General features: G+C 39.9%; 1 protein-coding gene and 1 pseudogene across 1 annotated transcript; both read right to left on the bottom strand.

Moving 5' to 3' along the window:
* Positions 1–1174: 1174 nt before the first annotated feature.
* LOC137954028 (gallate 1-beta-glucosyltransferase 84A24-like) lies at positions 1175–8256 on the bottom strand (annotated as a pseudogene).
* An 8237-nt stretch (positions 8257–16493) lies between these two features.
* Positions 16494–18323, bottom strand: LOC137953957 (gallate 1-beta-glucosyltransferase 84A24-like). The gene has a single exon (XM_068801533.1). It carries the CDS (start codon positions 18230–18232, stop codon positions 16814–16816), a length of 1419 nt encoding a protein of 472 aa, XP_068657634.1. The 5' UTR covers positions 18233–18323; the 3' UTR covers positions 16494–16813.
* Positions 18324–20259: the final 1936 nt, after the last annotated feature.

The raw sequence follows: 20259 nt of genomic DNA, 5'->3' as shown, positions 1-20259 counted from the left end.
TTAGCATTAGGCAATTTTCGTAGCAATTTTTTGTTTGACATTTTATTTGATTAAAAATTTATCGATAAGTATAGTAATATATTAGATTAATTATTAATTTTTATTTATTTCCTTAGAAGAGGCAATAAGAGGTCCATTTAACTTTCCTAAGAAAAATTTAAAATATTTCTTGTAATTTTCTAGTTAGTCTCTAATAGTAATAGGATTTCATTTAAAGGCATGATTGTAAATTGATAGTGATATTTCATTTAATTTTGTTGTGTTTGATTATTGTATGGAGTTTATTCATAATGTTATGCAGTGTATGGAGTGTTTAGACTATTTTATGGAGTGTATGGAGTGTATAAACAATTTCATGGAGTGTTTATGGAATGTATAGATAATTTTATGGAGTGTTTATGGAGTGTTTATGCAGGTATCATGTATATAGATTATGCCAAATTTTAAGTAGAGGTCATGTTGAATTTTATATAGGTATTATATACATAGATTATGCTCAATTTTAAGTAGAGGTCATGCCCAATCTTATACACGTATTATATATATAGGTTATGCCCAATTTTATGTAGAGGTCATGCCCAATTTTATGTAAAATATATGCATAATTTTATATACAATATTTTATATATATATATATATATATATATATATATATATATATATATATATATATATATATATATATATATATTAAACAGTTTTAAATGTATGTTGAAGCTCGAGTTCGACTCAAACTCGTTTAAAATTTTTAGGCTCGAGCTCGATAACAATTTTAGGCTCGAAACGAAGTTCGGCTTGAAGTTCGGCTCGAAATATTTAAATTAAGCTCAGCTCGAACATAGGTGACAAAGCGAGCCTCTCGGAATACCGGATCGGAGCACCAGCAGAGAGCAAGCCTATCGGATTGAGGTTTCTCGCTGGTCCGTAGAAGCACCAGTAGAGGCGTTGCATGTGGGTTCTCCATAGAAGATTTCAGCCCGCTCCCTGCTATGGTTGCGGCACAGGAAGATGAGGGGTTTCAGATTTGCTCGCATACCAGTTCCCTGCGTCGTTGCCGAACCAGAATTTTACTCCTACAATCATCGAACTGGTTGATCTAGCCTTAGATACCATGTAAACTCTCGTAAAATATTTCTTTCATATTCATTAATTTCATACAAATACATCCTTATTTATATACAAAGATTATGGGTAATTTTAACCGGTCTCGCCGGACTTCTTCCACTCTTTTTACGCATCAGAATAAGTCCTCTTTTGGAGGAACTCACACCAACAGACTCAACTCGAGAGCTTGATATCTTCTATGAATGTCTGAATGTTGTTAGCAGACGGCCCACCTTCTGCCATCGCGGCTGCCGCCTTATCCTTCCATTTCAGAACGGCCGCCCTGAACTCCCCCGATCTGAGTCCACTAATGACCTCGTCGATGGCCTGAATCACTTCCACTTTCGTGATCAAGGGCCCACCTTCTCCTTTTCCTAGCCGCACCCCGACGCCGTAGACGTCGACGAGGAATTTGGCGTCGGTCATCTGGTCTCCCCACTGCGGGATGGCGATGACGGGGACGCCGGAGCTCAGGCTCTCTATAGTGGAGTTCCCCGCATTGGGTCATGAAGCAGGCCACGGAAGGGTGCAAGAGTACACTTTCTTGTGGACTCCAGGGGATCACCATACCCTTCCCCGCCGTCTCCCCTTCGAACCCCTCCGGCAGGTCTTTCCTGGCCGTGTCTCTCACTACCCAGAGGAAAGGTTTCCTGCTGTCGCGTATCCCGTGCGCTACCTCCACCATCTGCTCCCGGCCTAGAGCCACCACGCTGCCGAAGGAGACGTAGAGGACGGACGCCGGGGGGTGGGAGTCCAGCCAATCGATGCAGTCGGTGGCTTTCCACATGTCGCCGAGAAGGGTGGGAGAGTTGGATGGAAACTTGAAGAGGGGACCCACCGGGAGGAGTTTGAGCGGAGGCGAGAGCTCCGCTATTGATTCCAGGATTGGCTTGTCCAGCTCCTCGAACGAGTTCAGCAGTGTCCACGAAGCTTTGGAGATGTTCTCAATCTGGTCGTAGATGACCTGAGTTATGATCCTGTAAGGGGTCGATTGAAGCAAGAAACTAGGGAGATCTTGAATACGGAGAAGCGGGATATTTGGCAGCTTCAGCGAGAAGCCAGTCCAGCATTCCTCGGACGCCGGGAACATTTCTGGAAAGTGGCAAAAATGGTAGTAGATGGAGAAAACAGCACAGGACTGGACCCAGAGGACGGCGCTCGGGATTTCCAGCTCCTCCGCGACGTCCAACACCCACGGGATGAACGGGTTGTTGACGACGCAAGACACCGGTCGGCCCTCGTCTGCCTGTCGGCAGATGAGCTCCTTAACAGCCGGTGGACCTGCCGTTTTCAGGTTGATCATAAAAGCGTCGAGGTCAGTGTTACCGATGTCCCACCCATCGGAGGTCAGTATCCCTTCCCGATGGGAGTACGAGTACTATTAGAATGTTATTATTTTATTATTTTGTAATATTGTGTTTTTACCATTTTATCCTTCTTCATTGCATAAAACCCTAAATTGTAATTTGTAAAGTGACGAATGAGAAATCAAAATTTTTTTTTACTGTTCATCTTCTTGGCTTCGCCTCCCCGACGACAGAGCTCAACGGATCTTTTCCGTTTGAGGTTCTAACATGGTATCAAACCAGTCAATCTGCATTTTCTGATTATCTTCAGACAACGGACCTCTCCTCATCTCTTTCCCCAAAATTTTCGGCGACTGGCTTCAGCCATCGGAGTTCGGCAGCGGTGGTTCTCACTCCGTTGATTATTTTTCAGTCTGGTTCGGCCATCGGCGTCCCGGCGAAGAGGTTAGTCCACGACCCTCTAATTTTATTTCGTCTAGTTCCGTTACCGAGAGGACGGATTTCGGCGAAGCTTTCCGGCCTTCGGCGACCTATTTTCGGCCATCGGTGTTCTGCAGTGGCTGGTTTCTCCCTCTGTTGGCTCTGTTGGTTATTTCCCGGCAAAGAGGTTAGCTTTCGTACCTCTTCTAATTTTTTTTTTCTCTTCGTCTGGTTCCGCTACGGATTCGATTTTCTGTCTGGGCGTTTCCGTTCTTGAGAAGATACGAAACTGTTGGCAGTGGTAAAAAAAATTTTGGCTGGTCGCGAAGGTACTTTTCCGCGCAGCCTTCACTGTTGGCCGTGGGGAAAATATTTGTGTTGGATCTGTTTGATTGGACGATTTATGTTAAGATTTGTGTTGGATTGGTTTGGTTGGCGCAGTGTTCACTGTAATTTCTTGGTGAATTTTTTTTGGCGTTGCATTGGTGGTCTGCTTTGGTCAGTGATCCATGGAGACTTACTCATCGACGGCTGCTTCCGATTCTGGTCTTCGTACCAGTTCGTCTCGGTCCGTTTTTTAAGAACCATCGAACCCATATTATATTCACCACTCGGACAACCCCGGGCAAGTTCTTGTCTCGCAGCTGCTCACCGGTGAAAATTACATCAGTTGGAGTCGTGCGATGTTGATCGCCTTATCCGTGAAGAACAAAGTGGGTTTTGTCGATAGTTCCATACCTGAACCTCAAAGTGCTGATCCTATTTTGCTTAACTCTTGGACCCGGAATAATAACATGATCCTCTCTTGGATCCTAAATTCGGTTTCCAAGGAAATCTCTACGAGTGTAATTTTTGCTACATCTGCCCAAGAAATTTTACTCGACCTTCGGGATCGTTTTTAATAGAGCAATGGCCCGCGTATTTTTTAGCTTAAACGAGAATTGATGACCTTGCGTCAAGACAAGGATTCTGTTAGCTCTTATTTCACCAAGTTGAAAACCATTTGGGAAGAACTAAGCAATTACCATCCGCTTGGCCCCACACCCAAAACCAACCAAAATCCTCATGCTGCTGCTCATCAAGTTTCTATTGCTGATGATAGCCAAGGTTCTCCTTCTGTTGGAAGTTTTGTTCAGAATCTGGACCCTACTCAATATCAGCAACTCATGTCAATGCTTTCTACACACCTGCATAGCTTAGCAACAGTCACTACTGCTCCGACATCTTCTACATCCAACTGCTTGGCAGGTACTTTTTTTTTGTAACTTTAAATCCTCTAATTTCTTCACCTCAATCATGGATTGTAGACTCCGGAGCAACTAGACATATTTGCTCTCACGCTCATGTTTTTGTTTCCTTGCATGCTATCCCACACACTACTGTTACTTTGCCCAATAATTCTCAGTTTTTGGTCCACTTTGCTGGTGATATTAAATTGCATTATCACCTTATGCTTAAAGACGTACTGTTTGTTCCTCAATTCAAATTCAACTCGATCTCTGTTAGTGCTTTAGTTACTAACTCTGGCCTCACAGTAAATTTTCTTCCTGATTGTTTTGTTATCCAGGATCTCTCCATCCAGAGGACGATTGGCAAGGGTGACAAAATCCAAGATCTCTATGTCTTCAATGCTCAAAATTTGAATTATGTTTCTCATATTTTTGTTAACAATATTTCTGACCATGTTTGGCATAATAGGCTAGGACACATTTCTTTTAAGAGACTTGATTTTTTGAAGGATCAATTAAACTGTGATGTAACTAGATTACATAAATCCAATCCTTGTTATATTTGTCCTCTTGCTAAACAACGTAGATTATCTTTTGAATCTCATAATCATTTGTCAGCGTCTCCTTTTGATCTTGTGCATTGTGATATTTGGGGACCATATCAAACTGTTTCCTATACTGGTCATCAGTTTTTTCTTAACTCTTATTGATAATTGTACTAGATTTACTTGGATTTATCTATTGAAGGCTAAATCTGATGTTGTCTCTGTGATACCGCATTTTTTTACCATGGTTTCTAAGCAGTTTAAGGGTTTTTCGATCTGATAATGCACCTGAGTTATCCTTTGTTGACTTTTTTCAAACTCAAGGAGTTTTGCACCAGTTCTCATGTGGTGAAAGGCCTCAGAAAAACTCAATTGTTGAACATAAACATCAACACCTTTTGAATGTAGCTCGATTGTTGTTTTTTCAATCCCGCATCTCCATCCCTTTTTGGACCGAGTGTATTCTTAATGCGACTTTCTTAATTAATCGAACTCCTTCTCCTCTCTTACGCCATAACATCCCCTTCCATTTGCTCTATAACACTTTTCCTGATTATTCCATCTTCTGCGTCTTTGGTTGTTTAGCCTTTGTTTCCACCTTAGCTGCTCGTCGCACCAAGTTTCACCCTCGTGCTCGGGTTTGTGTGTTTCTTGGTTATCCAGCTGGTGTGAAAGGTAATAAATTCTATGATGTGGAAACCAAACAGGTTTTTCTTTCCAGAGATGCCGTGTTGCATGAGGAAGTTTTCCCTTTCCATACTATCACACGTTCAGATCAACTTGCTGATCCCTTTCCTGATTTAATTCTGCCTCACTCCTCCCTCCAAGCTCATCCTTTTCCCGACCTCAATTCTTCCCCTATTCCTGCTTCCCCCGTTATTTCTGATATTCCAGTTGCTGGTCATCCACCTCATGCTCCTCCCACACTTGTTCCTTCCTCATCCGTTGGTGCTCTTCTTCGCACATCTACTAGGAAGACTCATCCACCTCATTACTTATAGGATTATCACTGTAATTTAATTGTTGGTTCTCCTCCATCTATTTCACTCTCTCAGCCTTATCCAATCTCTAACTCCATCTCTTACCATGCCCTTTCTAATTCTCACAAACACTTTGCACTCAGTCTCTCTTCTCATGTTGAACCTCAATATTATCATGAAGCAGTGAAGTGTCTTGAATGGAGGTTGGCTATGCGTGACGAGTTGGCCGCTCTGGAAGCAAACAACACCTGGATCGTCACTCCTCTGCCCCCTGATAAACATATCATTGGATGCAAATAGATTTATAAAATCAAACTTAACTTTGATGGTTCTCTTGAGCGCCATAAGGCTCGTTTCCATACTATCACACGTTCAGATCAACTTGCTAATCCCTTTCCTGATTTAGTTCTGCCTCACTCCTCCCTCCAAGCTCATCCTTTTCCCAACCTCAATTCTTCCCCTATTCCTACTTCCCTCGTTATTTCTGATATTCCAGTTGCTAGTCATTCACCTCATGCTCCTCCCACACTTGTTCTTTCCTCATCCGTTGGTGCTCTTCTTCGCACATCTATTAGGAAGACTCATCAACCTCATTACTTACAGGATTATCACTGTAATTTACTTGTTGGTTCTCCTCCATCTGTTCCACTCTCTCAGCCTTATCCAATCTCTAACTCCATCTCTTACCATGCCCTTTCTGATTCCCACAAACACTTTGCACTCAGTCTCTCTTATCAGGTTGAACCTCAATATTATCATAAAGCAGTGAAGTGTCCTGAATGGAGGTTGGCTATGCGTGACGAGTTGGCCGCTCTGGAAGCAAACAACACCTGGACCGTCACTCCTCTGCCCCCTGATAAATATACCATTAGATGCAAATAGATTTATAAAATCAAACTTAACTCTGATGGTTCTCTTGAGCGTCATAAGGCTCGTTTGGTAGCTAAAGGCTATACCCAACAAGAAGGTTTAGATTTTGTCGACACTTTTTCTCCAGTAGCCAAATTAGTAACTGTGAAGGTTCTTCTTGCTCTTGTTGCTTCCCATGGTTGGCATCTTGCTCAACTTGATGTCAATAACGCCTTTTTACATGGTGATCTTTTTGAAGAAATCTATATGGATCTCCCTCTTGGCTACCTTCGACAGGGGGAGTCCCCTTCCTCTCCCAACAAACTGGTTTGCAAGCTTCACAAGTCCCTTTATGGTCTCAAACAGGCTTCGCGCCACAAAATTTTCTCACGTTTTAATCACCTTTGGTGTTCTTCAATCGAAATCCGATTACTCTCTTTTCACAAAAGGACATGGCTCCTCCTTTGTCGCCCTCCTGGTTTATGTGGATGATATCATCCTTACTGGCCCTTCATCTAGTGTTATTGCTGAGCTCAAACAATTTCTGCATACTCAGTTCAAGCTCAGGGATCTTAGTTGTCTTAAGCACTTTGGTCTTGAAATTGCTCAGTCCAAGGCCGGTATTGTGCTTTCTCAACGCCATTACACCTTACAATTACTTGAAGACTCAGGTTACCTAGCTTGTAAACCCACTAGTATTCCCATGGATCCCAAGCTTCCTTTAACTGCCACTGACGGTGACCTGTTTCCTGATATAACCCACTATCGGCGGCTTGTTGGAAAAATTTTTTACCTCACTTTATCTCGCCCCGACATTACTTTTGCCGTTCACAAGCTCACTCAATTTGTGGCCCAACCCCGCCTTCCTCATCTCTAGGCAGTACATCATCTGCTTCGTTATCTCAAGACCAGTCCTGGTCAAGGTTTGTTGTTTTCTTCTACTTCTTCCTTGCAGGTATGCGCTTACTTTGATGCTGATTGGAGATCATGCCTTGATTCTTGCCGATCTACTACAGGCTTTTGCATCTTCATTGGTAATTCTTTGGTCTCTTGGAAGGCCAAAAAGCAGACCACCGTCTCCCGCTCCTCCGCCGAAACTGAATATCGAGCTCTTTCTTCCACTGCCAGTGAACTTATTTGGTTACAACGACTTCTTCAAGATTTTCAAGTCAAAGTTGATTCTCATGCGCTGCTCTACTGCAACAATCAGGCTGCGATACACATTGCTTCTAACCCTACATTTCATGAGCGCACCAAACATATTGAGATTGATTGTCATTTTGTTCGTGAACGTGTTACTTCGGGAGTCCTCAAGTTACTTCCCATCCGTTCTCAGTACCAGTTAGCTGACATGTTTACTAAACCTCTCCCTTCTACCCACCTTTTTTCTTTGTTGTCCAAGATGGTTGTCAAGGACATTTACAAGCCACCTTGAGGAGGAGTATTATAATGTTATTATTTTATTATTTTGTAATATTGTGTTTTTACCATTTTACCCTTCTTCATTGTATAAAACCCTAAATTGTAATTTGTGAAGTGACGAATGAGAAATCAAATTTATTTTTTTACTGTTCGTCTTCTCGGTTTCGCCTCCCCGACGACAGAGCTCAACGGCTCTTTTCTGTTTGAGGTTCTAACAAGTACCAGGGGTGTTGCTGGTGGCTTTCTGCATCATCTCTCCGGTGGCTTCGTTGGTGGAGAAGGTAACCAGCGCACCCTTGGAAGCTATAATTTTGGCAAATCTCAGTGATGGGTTTATGAGGCCCAGATCAGGGAAGGAGACGAAGAGCACATGCTGCAACACAATATGATCTTCTCCCATATCGACCATTTGCGGAACGAAGAATAAGAAATCGTATGCCAGAACTTTTATTTATGCAAACAAATGTATCGGAGTTTCCAGTTTCCAATCTAACGATTCATGTGTCGAAATTGCGAGAGCAGTGACGTAAAACCCAGGTTATTCCACATTGCAATCTTTGCTATCGTCCAGAGAAGAAGAAAACGTCAAATCCTTCCAAAAAATCGAAAAAAAAAAAATGATTCATCGCATGGAAACACTTCTGATCGATTACCTTTTCTTATGAGATTTACGTCTTATTACGAACGTCGTTGGGGTTGCTGAAGTGTTAGTGAGTGGTGTGGCTCATGGCGTAACACCGCATCAAGAATATCCGACTTTGGAGGAGTAGATCGTGTTCTGGACCACCATAATTGTCCCTAAGAAAGAGAAACCAAGGTGGAGTTACCACTAGAGCAATGCAGAGGAAGACAGCAACATAATGGCTCTGATCACTGGTATTCTATCAGTTTTCTTGACATGAGCACAAAGTTTTTTACTTGGGCGTGCTTTGAGTTCCATATGGACTGTAGCGATTTGCTAGTTCCATAGGTTGTATTTATAATTTGGCCATATTTAAAAAACCAAGTCTCTCAAGCTTTCACTTGTTTTGAGAAGGACTAGTTTCCATTTGTGTGTGCCTTATCCGAGTAGAAGGATTGTGAACCGCCTAAAAATTTGTAGAAAAATTTTGAACCGCCTAAAAATTTGTAGAAAAATTTTGAACCGCCTAAAAATCTTTAAAAGGATTGTGAACATGTAGAAGGATTTTGAGAAGGACTAGCAATTGTGGACTACCTAAAAATTTGTAGAAGGATTTTGAATTGACTAAAATCTGTAGAAGGATTGTGAACATGTAGTAGGATTTTGAGAAGGACTAGCAATCTGTAGAAGGTTTGTGAACATGTAGAAGGATTTTGAGAAGGATCGTGAACTACCTAAAAATTTTGTGTACTTTATATGTGTTTGCTTCCACTTGTACTTTGATCATTGTACATAATCATAATATGTAACATTGACCTTACACTTTGAATTAATTGAAATGATAAATATAAAAACATAAGGATTAAGCCAAAAGATTTACAATCAGTGGTAAAAGTTAACAAACCTATTCATCCTCCCCCTCCCCCAAGTTTGTTCATCATCAAACCTAACACGCGGGTCATACAGAATAAGAGAAGCTCTAATATTCAGTTTTAAAGATAATTGAGTGGATAAGGGCTTGTCCATATGAGATTATATTCTGAAATTAAACACCATAACCCTTTTAGTGAAGAACTAAGTTTATAGTTTCAAGGAAGATGTTTAGAATTAAGTCTTTGACTTTCAACATAACCCAAATTTTGTATGCATGTGCGAACATTTGATAGTCCTTGTAAAATTGACACAGTACTTGAAATTCCCAGTTTAGTATTGCATGGATTCTCAAGTCTACAAGACGCTTTAAGGCGTCTTGTCTTCTTGGATTCCGTTTTACTTTCTTATGAAAAGCTTCGATTTTTTTTTCTTTCAGTAGTACCAAGTCAGTAATTTTCAGTTTCGGTTAAACCTTGAATATTTATTGTGGTGCTTCATTTATTTTGAAGATTTAAAGGACTTGGTTGCCAAAGGAGTGAAGATTTCATGTTTGGTGATCTCATGGGAGGAAATCATTTTGTAGAGGCAGGTGACATCATGGAGAGTTGGCTACCTTGATGCTTAAGCAAATTACAAACTATTGATGATGACATGATGTATTTGACTTGAAGAAAACTTTGTTGCTTGGTTTTGTTTGATTCTAGGGCTTCATGTTTGAAAGAGCTGAAATTGAATGAAGAACAAGTAGGAAGAAAAGAAGGGAAAAAAAAAAAAAAGAGCTTGGAAGGAGAGTAAGGAGAGACCTCGAGCTATGGTTTTGAGCCATACAAGGAGAGCTCAAGTATGAGCCATATCACCTTCCCCTGATGTCTTATTTATAATCAGGGGTAGAAACCCTATCATATGATAAATATAAAAATGAACTTAAAAAGCTTAGTAATTACAAGGTATGCCCCCTCATTCTTTTCATTACAAGATAAGTCATTTAGTGATTCTTTAGCACTCCCCCTCAAATTGGTGCAAAAATATCAAATATACCAAGTTTTGTGCAAGTAGAACCAAATGGTCCTACTATAACAGTTTTTGTGAAAATGTTTGTTAGTTGATTTCTAGAGGAAATATATTGCATAGATATACGCTAGCTTGTAGCTCTCGAACAAAATGACATTCAATTTTGATGTGCTTTGTGCTTTCATAAAACTAGATTGGCCACAATATGAATAATCCTTTGATTGTCACAATGAAGTTGCATGGGCATGGTTATTGGAAACCCAAGATTTGTCATTAACAACCAAAGCCCATGCGCTACGACCATATATTCTGCTTTTGCATTGGATCGAGCTATCACACTCTTATTTTTTGTTTCTCAAGTGACCAAGTTGCCTCCAATAGTGGCGCAATATCCTGAAGTAGATTTTCTTCCATAAGGAGAACCAATCCAATCTACATCTACAAATCCTTGAATATTGTTATATGCCCATGAGATTTATATAATATATCTTGACTTGGATTTGCTTTAGATACTAAAGGATTCTTTCTAAAGTCAATCAATGACGTTGTCATGATTGATGCATAAACTAACTAAAAACATTGTTTTGTCTTGTAACTGTGAGATGAATAGGTTTTCCAACTAACGTTTAAAATTTTCCAACATCTATGTTTTCTTTAGATTTGGTACATAATTTAATGGTGAAGAGAAAGGGAGGGCTAGGTTGAATGGGTTCAAGGAAAAAAAAAAGTTTCAACAAGATTGACCTTTTTATGGCTTTTGATGATGATATCTCATAGAAAATAGCTTAGAATACCAAATAGTTTATTGCACCAAGAAGTAGACGCGAAGATCTTTAATTTTATCCATAAGTTGATATATAAAACTCTCACCTTGAATATTTTTGGACTGTTTGATTGGCTTTATTCTACAACAGGTTTGACTCCAATGGGGATATATCTTTATAGAGAGATTAGATTAATATTAAATCTCTTTCTTCCAAAACTAAACTTGAATATCTTCCATTAAAGCATAATATTTTCACATACAATATGCTTCCTGTGAAGTAGATAATATGATAAATATCATATGTGCAATGTAGCTGAATTGATCTTCTATTTGGTTAATGGTTGAGACAGAGACGCTCCCAAAGGACTGCTCTACTACTAACTAATGACAACCCACTTGAGCAAGGTCCTTATCTTTTTTGAAAGTTTAAGAAAGAGTTGAAATAGAGAGGTTATAAGGGTTGTAATATGAGAGAAGGGAAGGTGAGAGAAGTCAAGTAGAGGACATGACGGAGATAGAGTGAGAGCTAAAGGAAAACAAAAAAGAAGAGAGGAGAGGAGAGAGGAGAGATGCTAAGGCATGAATTCGAGAGAGGAAGGAGACGAGATATTTTGGAATAGGTGTGATTAGTTTTTCTTCAAGCAATACCCTTATTTATATCATTATTTAGGAACCTCCTTAATCAAATATGATTGCATAACTTGAAGAGAGATTCTAGAGAATTGAAAGGATTACATTAGTCTAGAAGAGATACTAGTAATTGAAAGATTACATCAATTAAAAATACATCTAATATAGTAGAATTTTATCTTATTAAGAAGATGGAGCATTTTTTCCTTTTTACCCTCTTTTGCCCCCAAGTCCCACACCCCTTGTTTTTTGGAGGTGGCACTCTCTATTTTGTGGTGGCTTCTCTTTCTATTTTTCTTCTTCTCCAATCTTTGTGGGGGTAATTTTGGGTTCATATCAGAAAGAAACACATCTAAACACACAAGGAGGTAACGAAAAGGCAAATAAATTTGTAAACAATTTGGAGGATAATGTTTGACCCTGTAAAACACTAGAAGGCATTTGATTAGTAAGAAAATAGGTATTGAGAATAGCATGATGCCAATAATATTGAGGTACATTCATGGATAACGTAATAGTTCGTGCAACCTCACAAGATGTTTATTCTTTCTTTGAGACACCATTTTGTTAAGGTGTGTAAATATAAGAGGATTGATGAATGATGCCCTTCTTTGACATAAGGACTGAAACTAAGAAGAGAAATATTCATGTCATTGTTTGACTTAAAAATCTAAATCTTCTGGTTAAATTGATTTTCAATCATAGGACAAAACAATTCAAAGATAGATAAAACTTCTTATCAATCCTTCATTAAATACAGCCAAGTTACTCTAGAATAACAATCCACAAAACTCATAAAATACTTAGATTGTGATATATTTGATCAATGAGCTAGTCCCCAAACAATTGAATGAACTAAAGAAAACAAATTGGAAACTACTTTATCTTACCTAGGAAGAAACACGAATATGTGATGATTTCCAAGTTCACAAAACTCAAAACTTAACTGAGTAAGAGATTTAAGTGATGGAACCAACTTTTGTAGAATAACCAACAAGAGATGACAAGCCTCTTATGCCACTGTTTTTCCATATGGATTTGTTGTTATTACAACTAGGGGTGGCATTGAATCGAGCCGAGCCCAAACCTACTTATGTTCGAGCCGGATTTGATTTAAATATTTCAAACTCGAGCTAGAGTCGAGCCTAGCCTCGAGTCTAAAATTATAATTGAGCTCGAACCCAAAGATTTTAACTGAATTCGAGTTCGAGCTCGAGCTGAGTTTGAGCTTCTATCTATATTTAAAATTTTGCATAAAATACATATCAAATAAATTGTATATAAAATTATCTATACACTCTGCATAAAATTATTCATAAAATTTGCATAATTATGCATAAAATTTATGTAATAATCAAACACAAAAACATCATTGAAATATCAATATCAATATCAATATAAAATGGTTGATATCTCTTCTTTAATTGAGAGCTCGAAACACGATGCGATAAAACTACAGTCTACAGATATCTAGCAATACTGACTACTGAGGATTGACGAATAGTTTGGAAAACAATTAAAATGGCCAACAAAATAATACAATGAAAAAATTAAAAAATTAACAGAACAGTAAGAGCTAAAAATCGAAACATCAACAATAGGGTGAGAGCCATTACCTCTGAGAAATAATGGAATACAGAAGATAAAAATGGAAAAAAAATCATTGTTAGTCTATACGTCGACGACGAAAAAAACCTAGAAGATTAAGATTAAAAGAGAGTCAAGTAGGGACATAAGAGCGACAAGGGAAGAAGACAAGTGGTTGGGATCAAAAGGTGTTGGATGGTTACCGAACCCGATCAGTTTTCTTCCCCTTGTTTGCCTTATTGTTCATCTATCAACCCAGATAATTAAACTCCAAACACCTAGTCGACTAGGACAATCCTTTTGTACATGTTTCACTCGTTTTGTTTCTCTCTGTCGATTCCTTCTATCCACTTTACTCAAGGCAAGGAGAATCTCTCGCCTTTTGAGGTTCTCTCCAGTTCCCGCCTTTTCCCCTTTAATAAATTTCCCTTGATCGTTGATCCATATCCACTAGGACCATATTAGCCTCCATTACTTAAATTATTTTAATTTTTGGTGTACATTGATGAAAATATTAAATGCCATAAATTCCCAAATCCCATCTCCTTTTTTACTAAATTCTCTTCCTCATGCAAAGAACTTTCCCTTTGCAGCTTTCATGTGTTTTCTTTCTTTTGTGTCTGCTCTTCTCTCTGTTCTCATTTCATCATTATTCTCCTGATTTCTTCAAATGGGGTGCATTCATAGCAGCTGCAGTGAGTCAAATGAAGTGGAGATGGGGGAGAAGGCTCGAAAAACTCAAGTGGGATGTGCGTCTGATGAGAAGAAAATGTTATGGGGTTTGAGTTTGATGATTCTTCAAGGTTTGAGCCGGAGGCAAAGGAAGAAGGAGGGCGAGAAAAACCAGGTGTGGCTCCTGTCAAACTCTGATCCAACAACTGTAGATAGTGTAGACCCGGAATATCAAGAACTTACCTCTGTTTCATCACTTCCATCGGCGAGGAAGATGTTTAAATAAGAAATCGAAGAGAAAGAAGATTGGAGAAGAAGAAAGTGAAGAGGAAGAAATCAGAGAAGGGTAAGAAATCAAAGACTAAGACTCAGAGTAAGAAATCGAAGAGGGAGAATGAGAAATAAGAAGACGAAAGTCCCCCCATTTTTGCTCAATCTCCGCTTGTTGAACGCCATTTCCATGTTCCCCCTGATTCCTGAGAGAATGAAAGATGAAGAATCGAAGACCTCCCGCTCCTGGCTCTTAACGAGCCGGCTCACGAGCTTTCAAACTGAACCGTGGTTCGGTCGAGCTCGGCTCGTTCACTTAAACAAGCCTCATCTAGATCTCAAACTTGGTTTGAGATTCAAATAAATCGAATCGAATCGTGCTAAGCTCGAGCCGCTCACAAACTGGCTCGGTTCGATGCCACCCCTAGTTACAACTATCAAAATGGAAGAGTCCAAGATGGAGACCTCTTATTTCATTGTCCCTACCAATTACCTATTTCATCTTGGATGTTATTAAAAACACAATGAGAGGGGAGGAAATGTTACACAAAAATTAAGGTTTTTCGTCAATTGGCTTATTGATAGGATGCTCAATGGAAATTGCGGAACAAACAAAACATTATTAATGGATTGAGAAGATGATATATGAGAGGTACTAGTACCTTGAACTTTATTCTCAGACCAATCTGCAATGGATACAAATTAGTCTGTAACACAAAGGGATAAGGAGGTTAAGTTACCAACTTTACTAGTAAGATGTTCAGGGTCTTTGGAATTGTTGAAGAGCAAGTATGGAAGCGTCACACATGACTTTCATAGAGCCAGAATTAATATGGTGGAGTGTTACAAAAGTCTCATAGGAGGAGATCTCATAGAAGAATCTCAGTTAAAAGTATTTTAGTTATGTTAGTCTTCTATTTATGTTTAGTTGTTCAATTACTCTAGGACTTATATTTTAACTTTGGGGTAACTGGGATAAGGGTAGTTTAATTATAATTGGATTTTACTTATTTCCTCTATTACAAATAGAGGCTCATGTACTCAAATTACAACAAGTTAGTGAAGCATTTCTCTTTTCTAGATATTCAACATGGTATCAGAGCGGGTTCTATGAGTTGACTCGGTTAACCCACAAAGATAATGTGATCCTTTTCTAATCTATCATCTCTAGTAGTTTAGGTTCATATTCTAACTTTTTTCTCTCTTTCTTGTCCCAGTACCCATTGGTTTCTTGGCACTCGCACCTCCACACTGAACTTTTCATATTTCAAGTTATATATTTATGGAAATATCTTCGAGTCTAATTTCCAACTCAAAAAGAATTTTTGCAATTGAAGTTTTATTCAAAGAGAAATAGATATTTGAAGCAACAAAGGTCAGATTGCAAGAGAGGTTCGAGTAGCAACAGAAAACTTCACTGTTTGAGTTGTTTTAAGCCATCAAAAGCGAGACTTTACATGAAGAGTTACATATCAAAAGAAATGTATGTAAGTTTATCTTTCTTACCTATCCAAACAATTTTCATTCTGAGTTTTCTAGAAGGATATGTCGATCTCGGAAAGGTCAATGGTCATGCAGGTCAAAGAAGAAAGAATACTCAGTTCCGCTAGATTATAGAGTCCGAAATCTATCAGATTATTTATCTCAAAATAAGTCTATTTTATGAAGAAATGTTATACTTGGATGAAAGGTATCGAAGTCTAGTTATAGATTGAGAGATTTTTTTAGTCAATTTGATCTATATTTAAGGAGATATTCGCATTGGAGACGGTAAGGTTCAAGTTACAAAACAAAGAAAATCAAGAATTCATAAAAGATTAAAAAAATAATCTTTTTATGTCAAACTAGATATCAATTTAAAGCTCTTTGAGTCAAATGTCAGTTCTTTGGTTGTGTATCTTCTACATAGTTAACTCCAAAAAATTGTGGTCACCCAAAAAAGTTATAAATGGTCAAGTTTATTATGTTCTACCCTTATAGTCTCTCCTAGTTTTTTTTTTTTTTTAGAAAATATCACTTAGGAAGTATGAATGTTGAATAGTCGTCTTCTTCCGATTAAAACTATTTTCCTCTAGTTTTCCTTTAATTGATCATCTTGTACCACTTCAGAGTTAGGACTCACTACCTTAAAATTAAAGAAGTGTGCCTATCATTCATCTTGAGCAGTTTATTTGTTAAACCCTAAAAATATGACTAAAACTTAATATCTCACTAAAAAAACTTTTGTAACTAAAAAGAGTTGTCACGCATGCAATATGATTCCACTCGTTCCAGTTTGTTGAAAGCGTGACAAAAGGGTAAGAGATAACGACGAAGAAGGGGCAACTACAAGAAAATTTACTCTCTTAGCGACAGAATCCGTTCCAAATTCCCCCCACCCCACTACCAGGGCCGAATGTTCCGTAGTCCGCGAGCAACGGAGTTTTCTGATCCGCACCGGATCTAGAGAAGATTTTATGTAGCGATATTACTGATTTTCTCTAACCGAAATGGGGGTCTCGGGTTTTAACTCGGTGCCAGCCAGACTCAACTCGGAACACTTCGGGCCCCGCGCTTGATATCTTCCATGAATGTCTGAATGTTATTAGCAGACGACCCATCTCCCACCGAGGCTGCCGCCTTATCCTTCCATTTCACAGCGGCCGCCCTGAACTCCCCCGATCTGAGTCCACTAATGACCTCGTCGATGGCCTGAATCACTTCCGCTTTTGTGATCAGGGGCCCACCTTCTCCTTCTCCGAGCCGCACCCCGACGCCGTAGACTTCGACGAGGAACTTGGCGTTGGTCGTCTGATCTCCCCACTGTGGGACGGCGATGACGGGGACGCCGGAGCTCAGGCTCTCCGTAGTGGAGTTCCACCCGCAGTGGGTCATGAAGCAGGCCACGGAAGGGTGCGAGAGTACCCTTTCTTGTGGACTCCAGGGGATCACCATACCCTTCCCCGCCGTCTCCTCTTCGAACCCCTCCGGCAGGTCTTTCCTGGCCGTGTCTCTCACTACCCAGAGGAAAGGTTTCCTGCTGTCGCGTATCCCGTGCGCTACCTCCACCATCTGCTCCCGGCCTAGAGCCACCACGCTGCCGAAGGAGGCGTAGAGGACGGACGCCGGGGGTTGGGAGTCCAGCCAATCGATGCAGTCGGTGGCTTTCCACATGTCGCCGAGAAGGGTGGGAGAGTTGGATGGAAACTTGAAGAGGGGACCCACCGGGAGGAGTTTGAGCGGAAGCGAGAGCTGCGCTATTGATTCCATGATTGGCTTCTCCAGCTCCTCGAACGAGTCCACCAGTATCCACGAAGCTTTCGAGATGTTCTCAATCTGGTCGTAGATGACCTGAGTTAAGCTCCTGTAAGGGGTCGAATGAAGCATGAAACTAGGGAGATCTTGAATTCGGAGACGCGGCATATTTGGCAGCTTCAGCGAGAAGCCAGTCCAGCATTCCTCGGACGCCGGGAACATTTCTGGGAAGTGGCAAAAATGGTAGTAGATGGAGAAAACCGCACAGGACTGGACCCAGAGGACGGCGCTCGGGATTTCCAGCTCCTCCGCGACGTCCAACACCCACGGGATGAACGGGTTGTTGACGACGCAAGACACCGGTCTGCCCTCGTCTGCCTGTCGGCAGATGAGCTCCCTAACAGCCGGTGGACCTGCCGTCTTCAGGTTGGTCATAAAAGCGTTGAGGTCAGTGTTACCGATGTCCCACCCATCGGAGAAAAACTCAAACCGAAGGTATCCCTTCCCGATGGGAGTAGGAGTACCAGGGGTGTTGCTGGTGGCTTTCTGCATCACCTCTCCGGTGGCTTCATTGGTGGAGAAGGTAACCAGCGCACCCTTCGAAGCGATAATTTTGGCAAATCTCAGTGATGGGTTTATGTGGCCCTGACCAGGGAAAGAGACGAAGAGCACATGCTGCAACCCAATATGCTCTTCTCCCATGTCGACCATTTGGCAAGGAACGAAGAATAAGAAATCGTCAACCAGAACTTTTATTTATGCAAACAATTGAATCGGAGTTTCCCGTTTCCAATCTAACGATTTATGTGTCGAAATTGCGAGAGCAGTGACGTAAAAACCACGAGAGTCCCTTTAGCAGCTCAGGACAATCCCTGGTTAATAACCACATTGCAATCTGCGCCATCGTCCAGAGAAGATGAAAACGTCAAATCCTTCCTAAAAATTGAAAACAAATGATTCATCGCATCTATATATTTCGACAAGGAAACACGTCTGATTGATTACTTTTTTCTTACAAACGGAAGGGTCCCATCGTCCTCTACACCTGAGGTGTGGCTCATAGCGTAACACCGCATCAAGAATATTAGACTTTGGAGGAGATCAGGGTTCTGGACTAGAGAAACCAACGTGGAGTTACCACTAGCGCAATGCAGAGGAAGACAGCAACATGACATGTCAATCCTGCCCAGTAGGCTACACATGACACCAACAGGAGCTCCAAGTGGCACAACCTGTTCCATGTCATTTAACACATAGCATAACTAAGTAATGGACTGTTGTACCATGTGAGAAAAATTGGATTAGATTGCGATCTCATAAAGAGGAAACTTAGTTTTATAATGTGTTATAATTTCATGAAAAGAAGACTTAGCTTTGCCACGTGTTGTGAGAAGATACTTGGTTTCATTACATGTTGCGATCTCTTAGGATGATGACTTAACAAAGAGAGATTGAAGGAGGGTAGTGTGTGTGTGTGTGTGTGTGTGTGAGGGTCTCATAGTCGTGTCAAGTAGATCTCTCATGTCATCGCTTTGTCGTATTTCAAATGTGCAAAATATAACAAAACCAAAATTTCTCGTCCAAACGTCAAGCAAAGACTAATTTAAAGGTATTTAATTAAGTTCAAGTCGAGATCAAACAAAAGGATCATGCTAGAGATAGGATCCTTTCATCCCTTGAAACTTTATAATTTCTTCAGAAGTCGGATCCCTTTATACGGTGAGCAAGATACCTTGAACTTTGACAAAGGAGAGACATGTTAAAAAAAACTACGACATTACTCTTAATGCAAAGTTTAGATTTGCTAATACATATACTAAAAAAGGAGTTAATTCCCTCCAACTACATGGACTAGATTATTGAAAACCATTTACATGAAGAAGTGAGTCCTATTCAGTCTCTCTATGCAATTGGAGACCAACCCAATGTTAGTATATGCCTACAAATAGATTTGACCCCATCTTTTCATACAAGTTTCAAGTTCAGATTTAATGATATATGTATTACCAATAGGGGCTAGTCCCTTCCAATCATATAGAGAGATGAATAGAACCCATTCGATTTTTTTTAAAGGGTATTTTTTAATCTTTTTCATATGATTAGAGGATGTCAGTCCAATGTTAATACACATATACTAGCTAGTGTGACAATTGGCTTCACATAAAAAGGTAATTCTAATTCAATCTCAAGGTGAGACAGAGCTTAGAAAACCCCAATAGAAGAGAGTTTGGACTGGTCAATCACAGTTCCAAGTAATCATGTAGGGACCTTGATTAAGAGTTATTCATGTAGGTACTTCAGTTTTCTGAGATAAGCCAATTTTTGTACTTGACTTATGTTTTCGTTTGGCTGCACTTGGTTGCCATTTTTGAATAGAGTTCATTATGCAGACTGAACTGATTGATTGAGAGGAGCAGCTCACAGCCTCCTTGTTTCTTTAATATATCCCCTTTGTACATATTTTTGACTCATTTGTAAGCTTTCTGAGGTATATATATATATAAATGTATATAATAACCATTGAGCCAAAATGTCATGTATCTATCAACCAACAATGACGAGGAAGACTGTCTGGTTGTCAATTGTCATTGGGCTCTTAGATTTCCCATGTTGAATTTAATGATTCTAAATTAAGTTTCTTGTTGGAACATAGTTTAGGATATCCCAAGTGGAGAGTTCAAACCAATTGATCATGTAATCCCAAAATCATAACCGTCTGTGGATTAAGCAAATGAGAT

This window comes from Aristolochia californica, unplaced genomic scaffold (genome assembly GCF_029961685.1).
Source record: "Aristolochia californica isolate CCGP_79_NKW_82.1479 unplaced genomic scaffold, dmAriCali1.0.hap1 SCAF_16, whole genome shotgun sequence".
Classification (NCBI taxonomy): Eukaryota; Viridiplantae; Streptophyta; class Magnoliopsida; order Piperales; family Aristolochiaceae; genus Aristolochia; species Aristolochia californica.
This window is presented reverse-complemented; position numbering and strand designations above follow the sequence as displayed.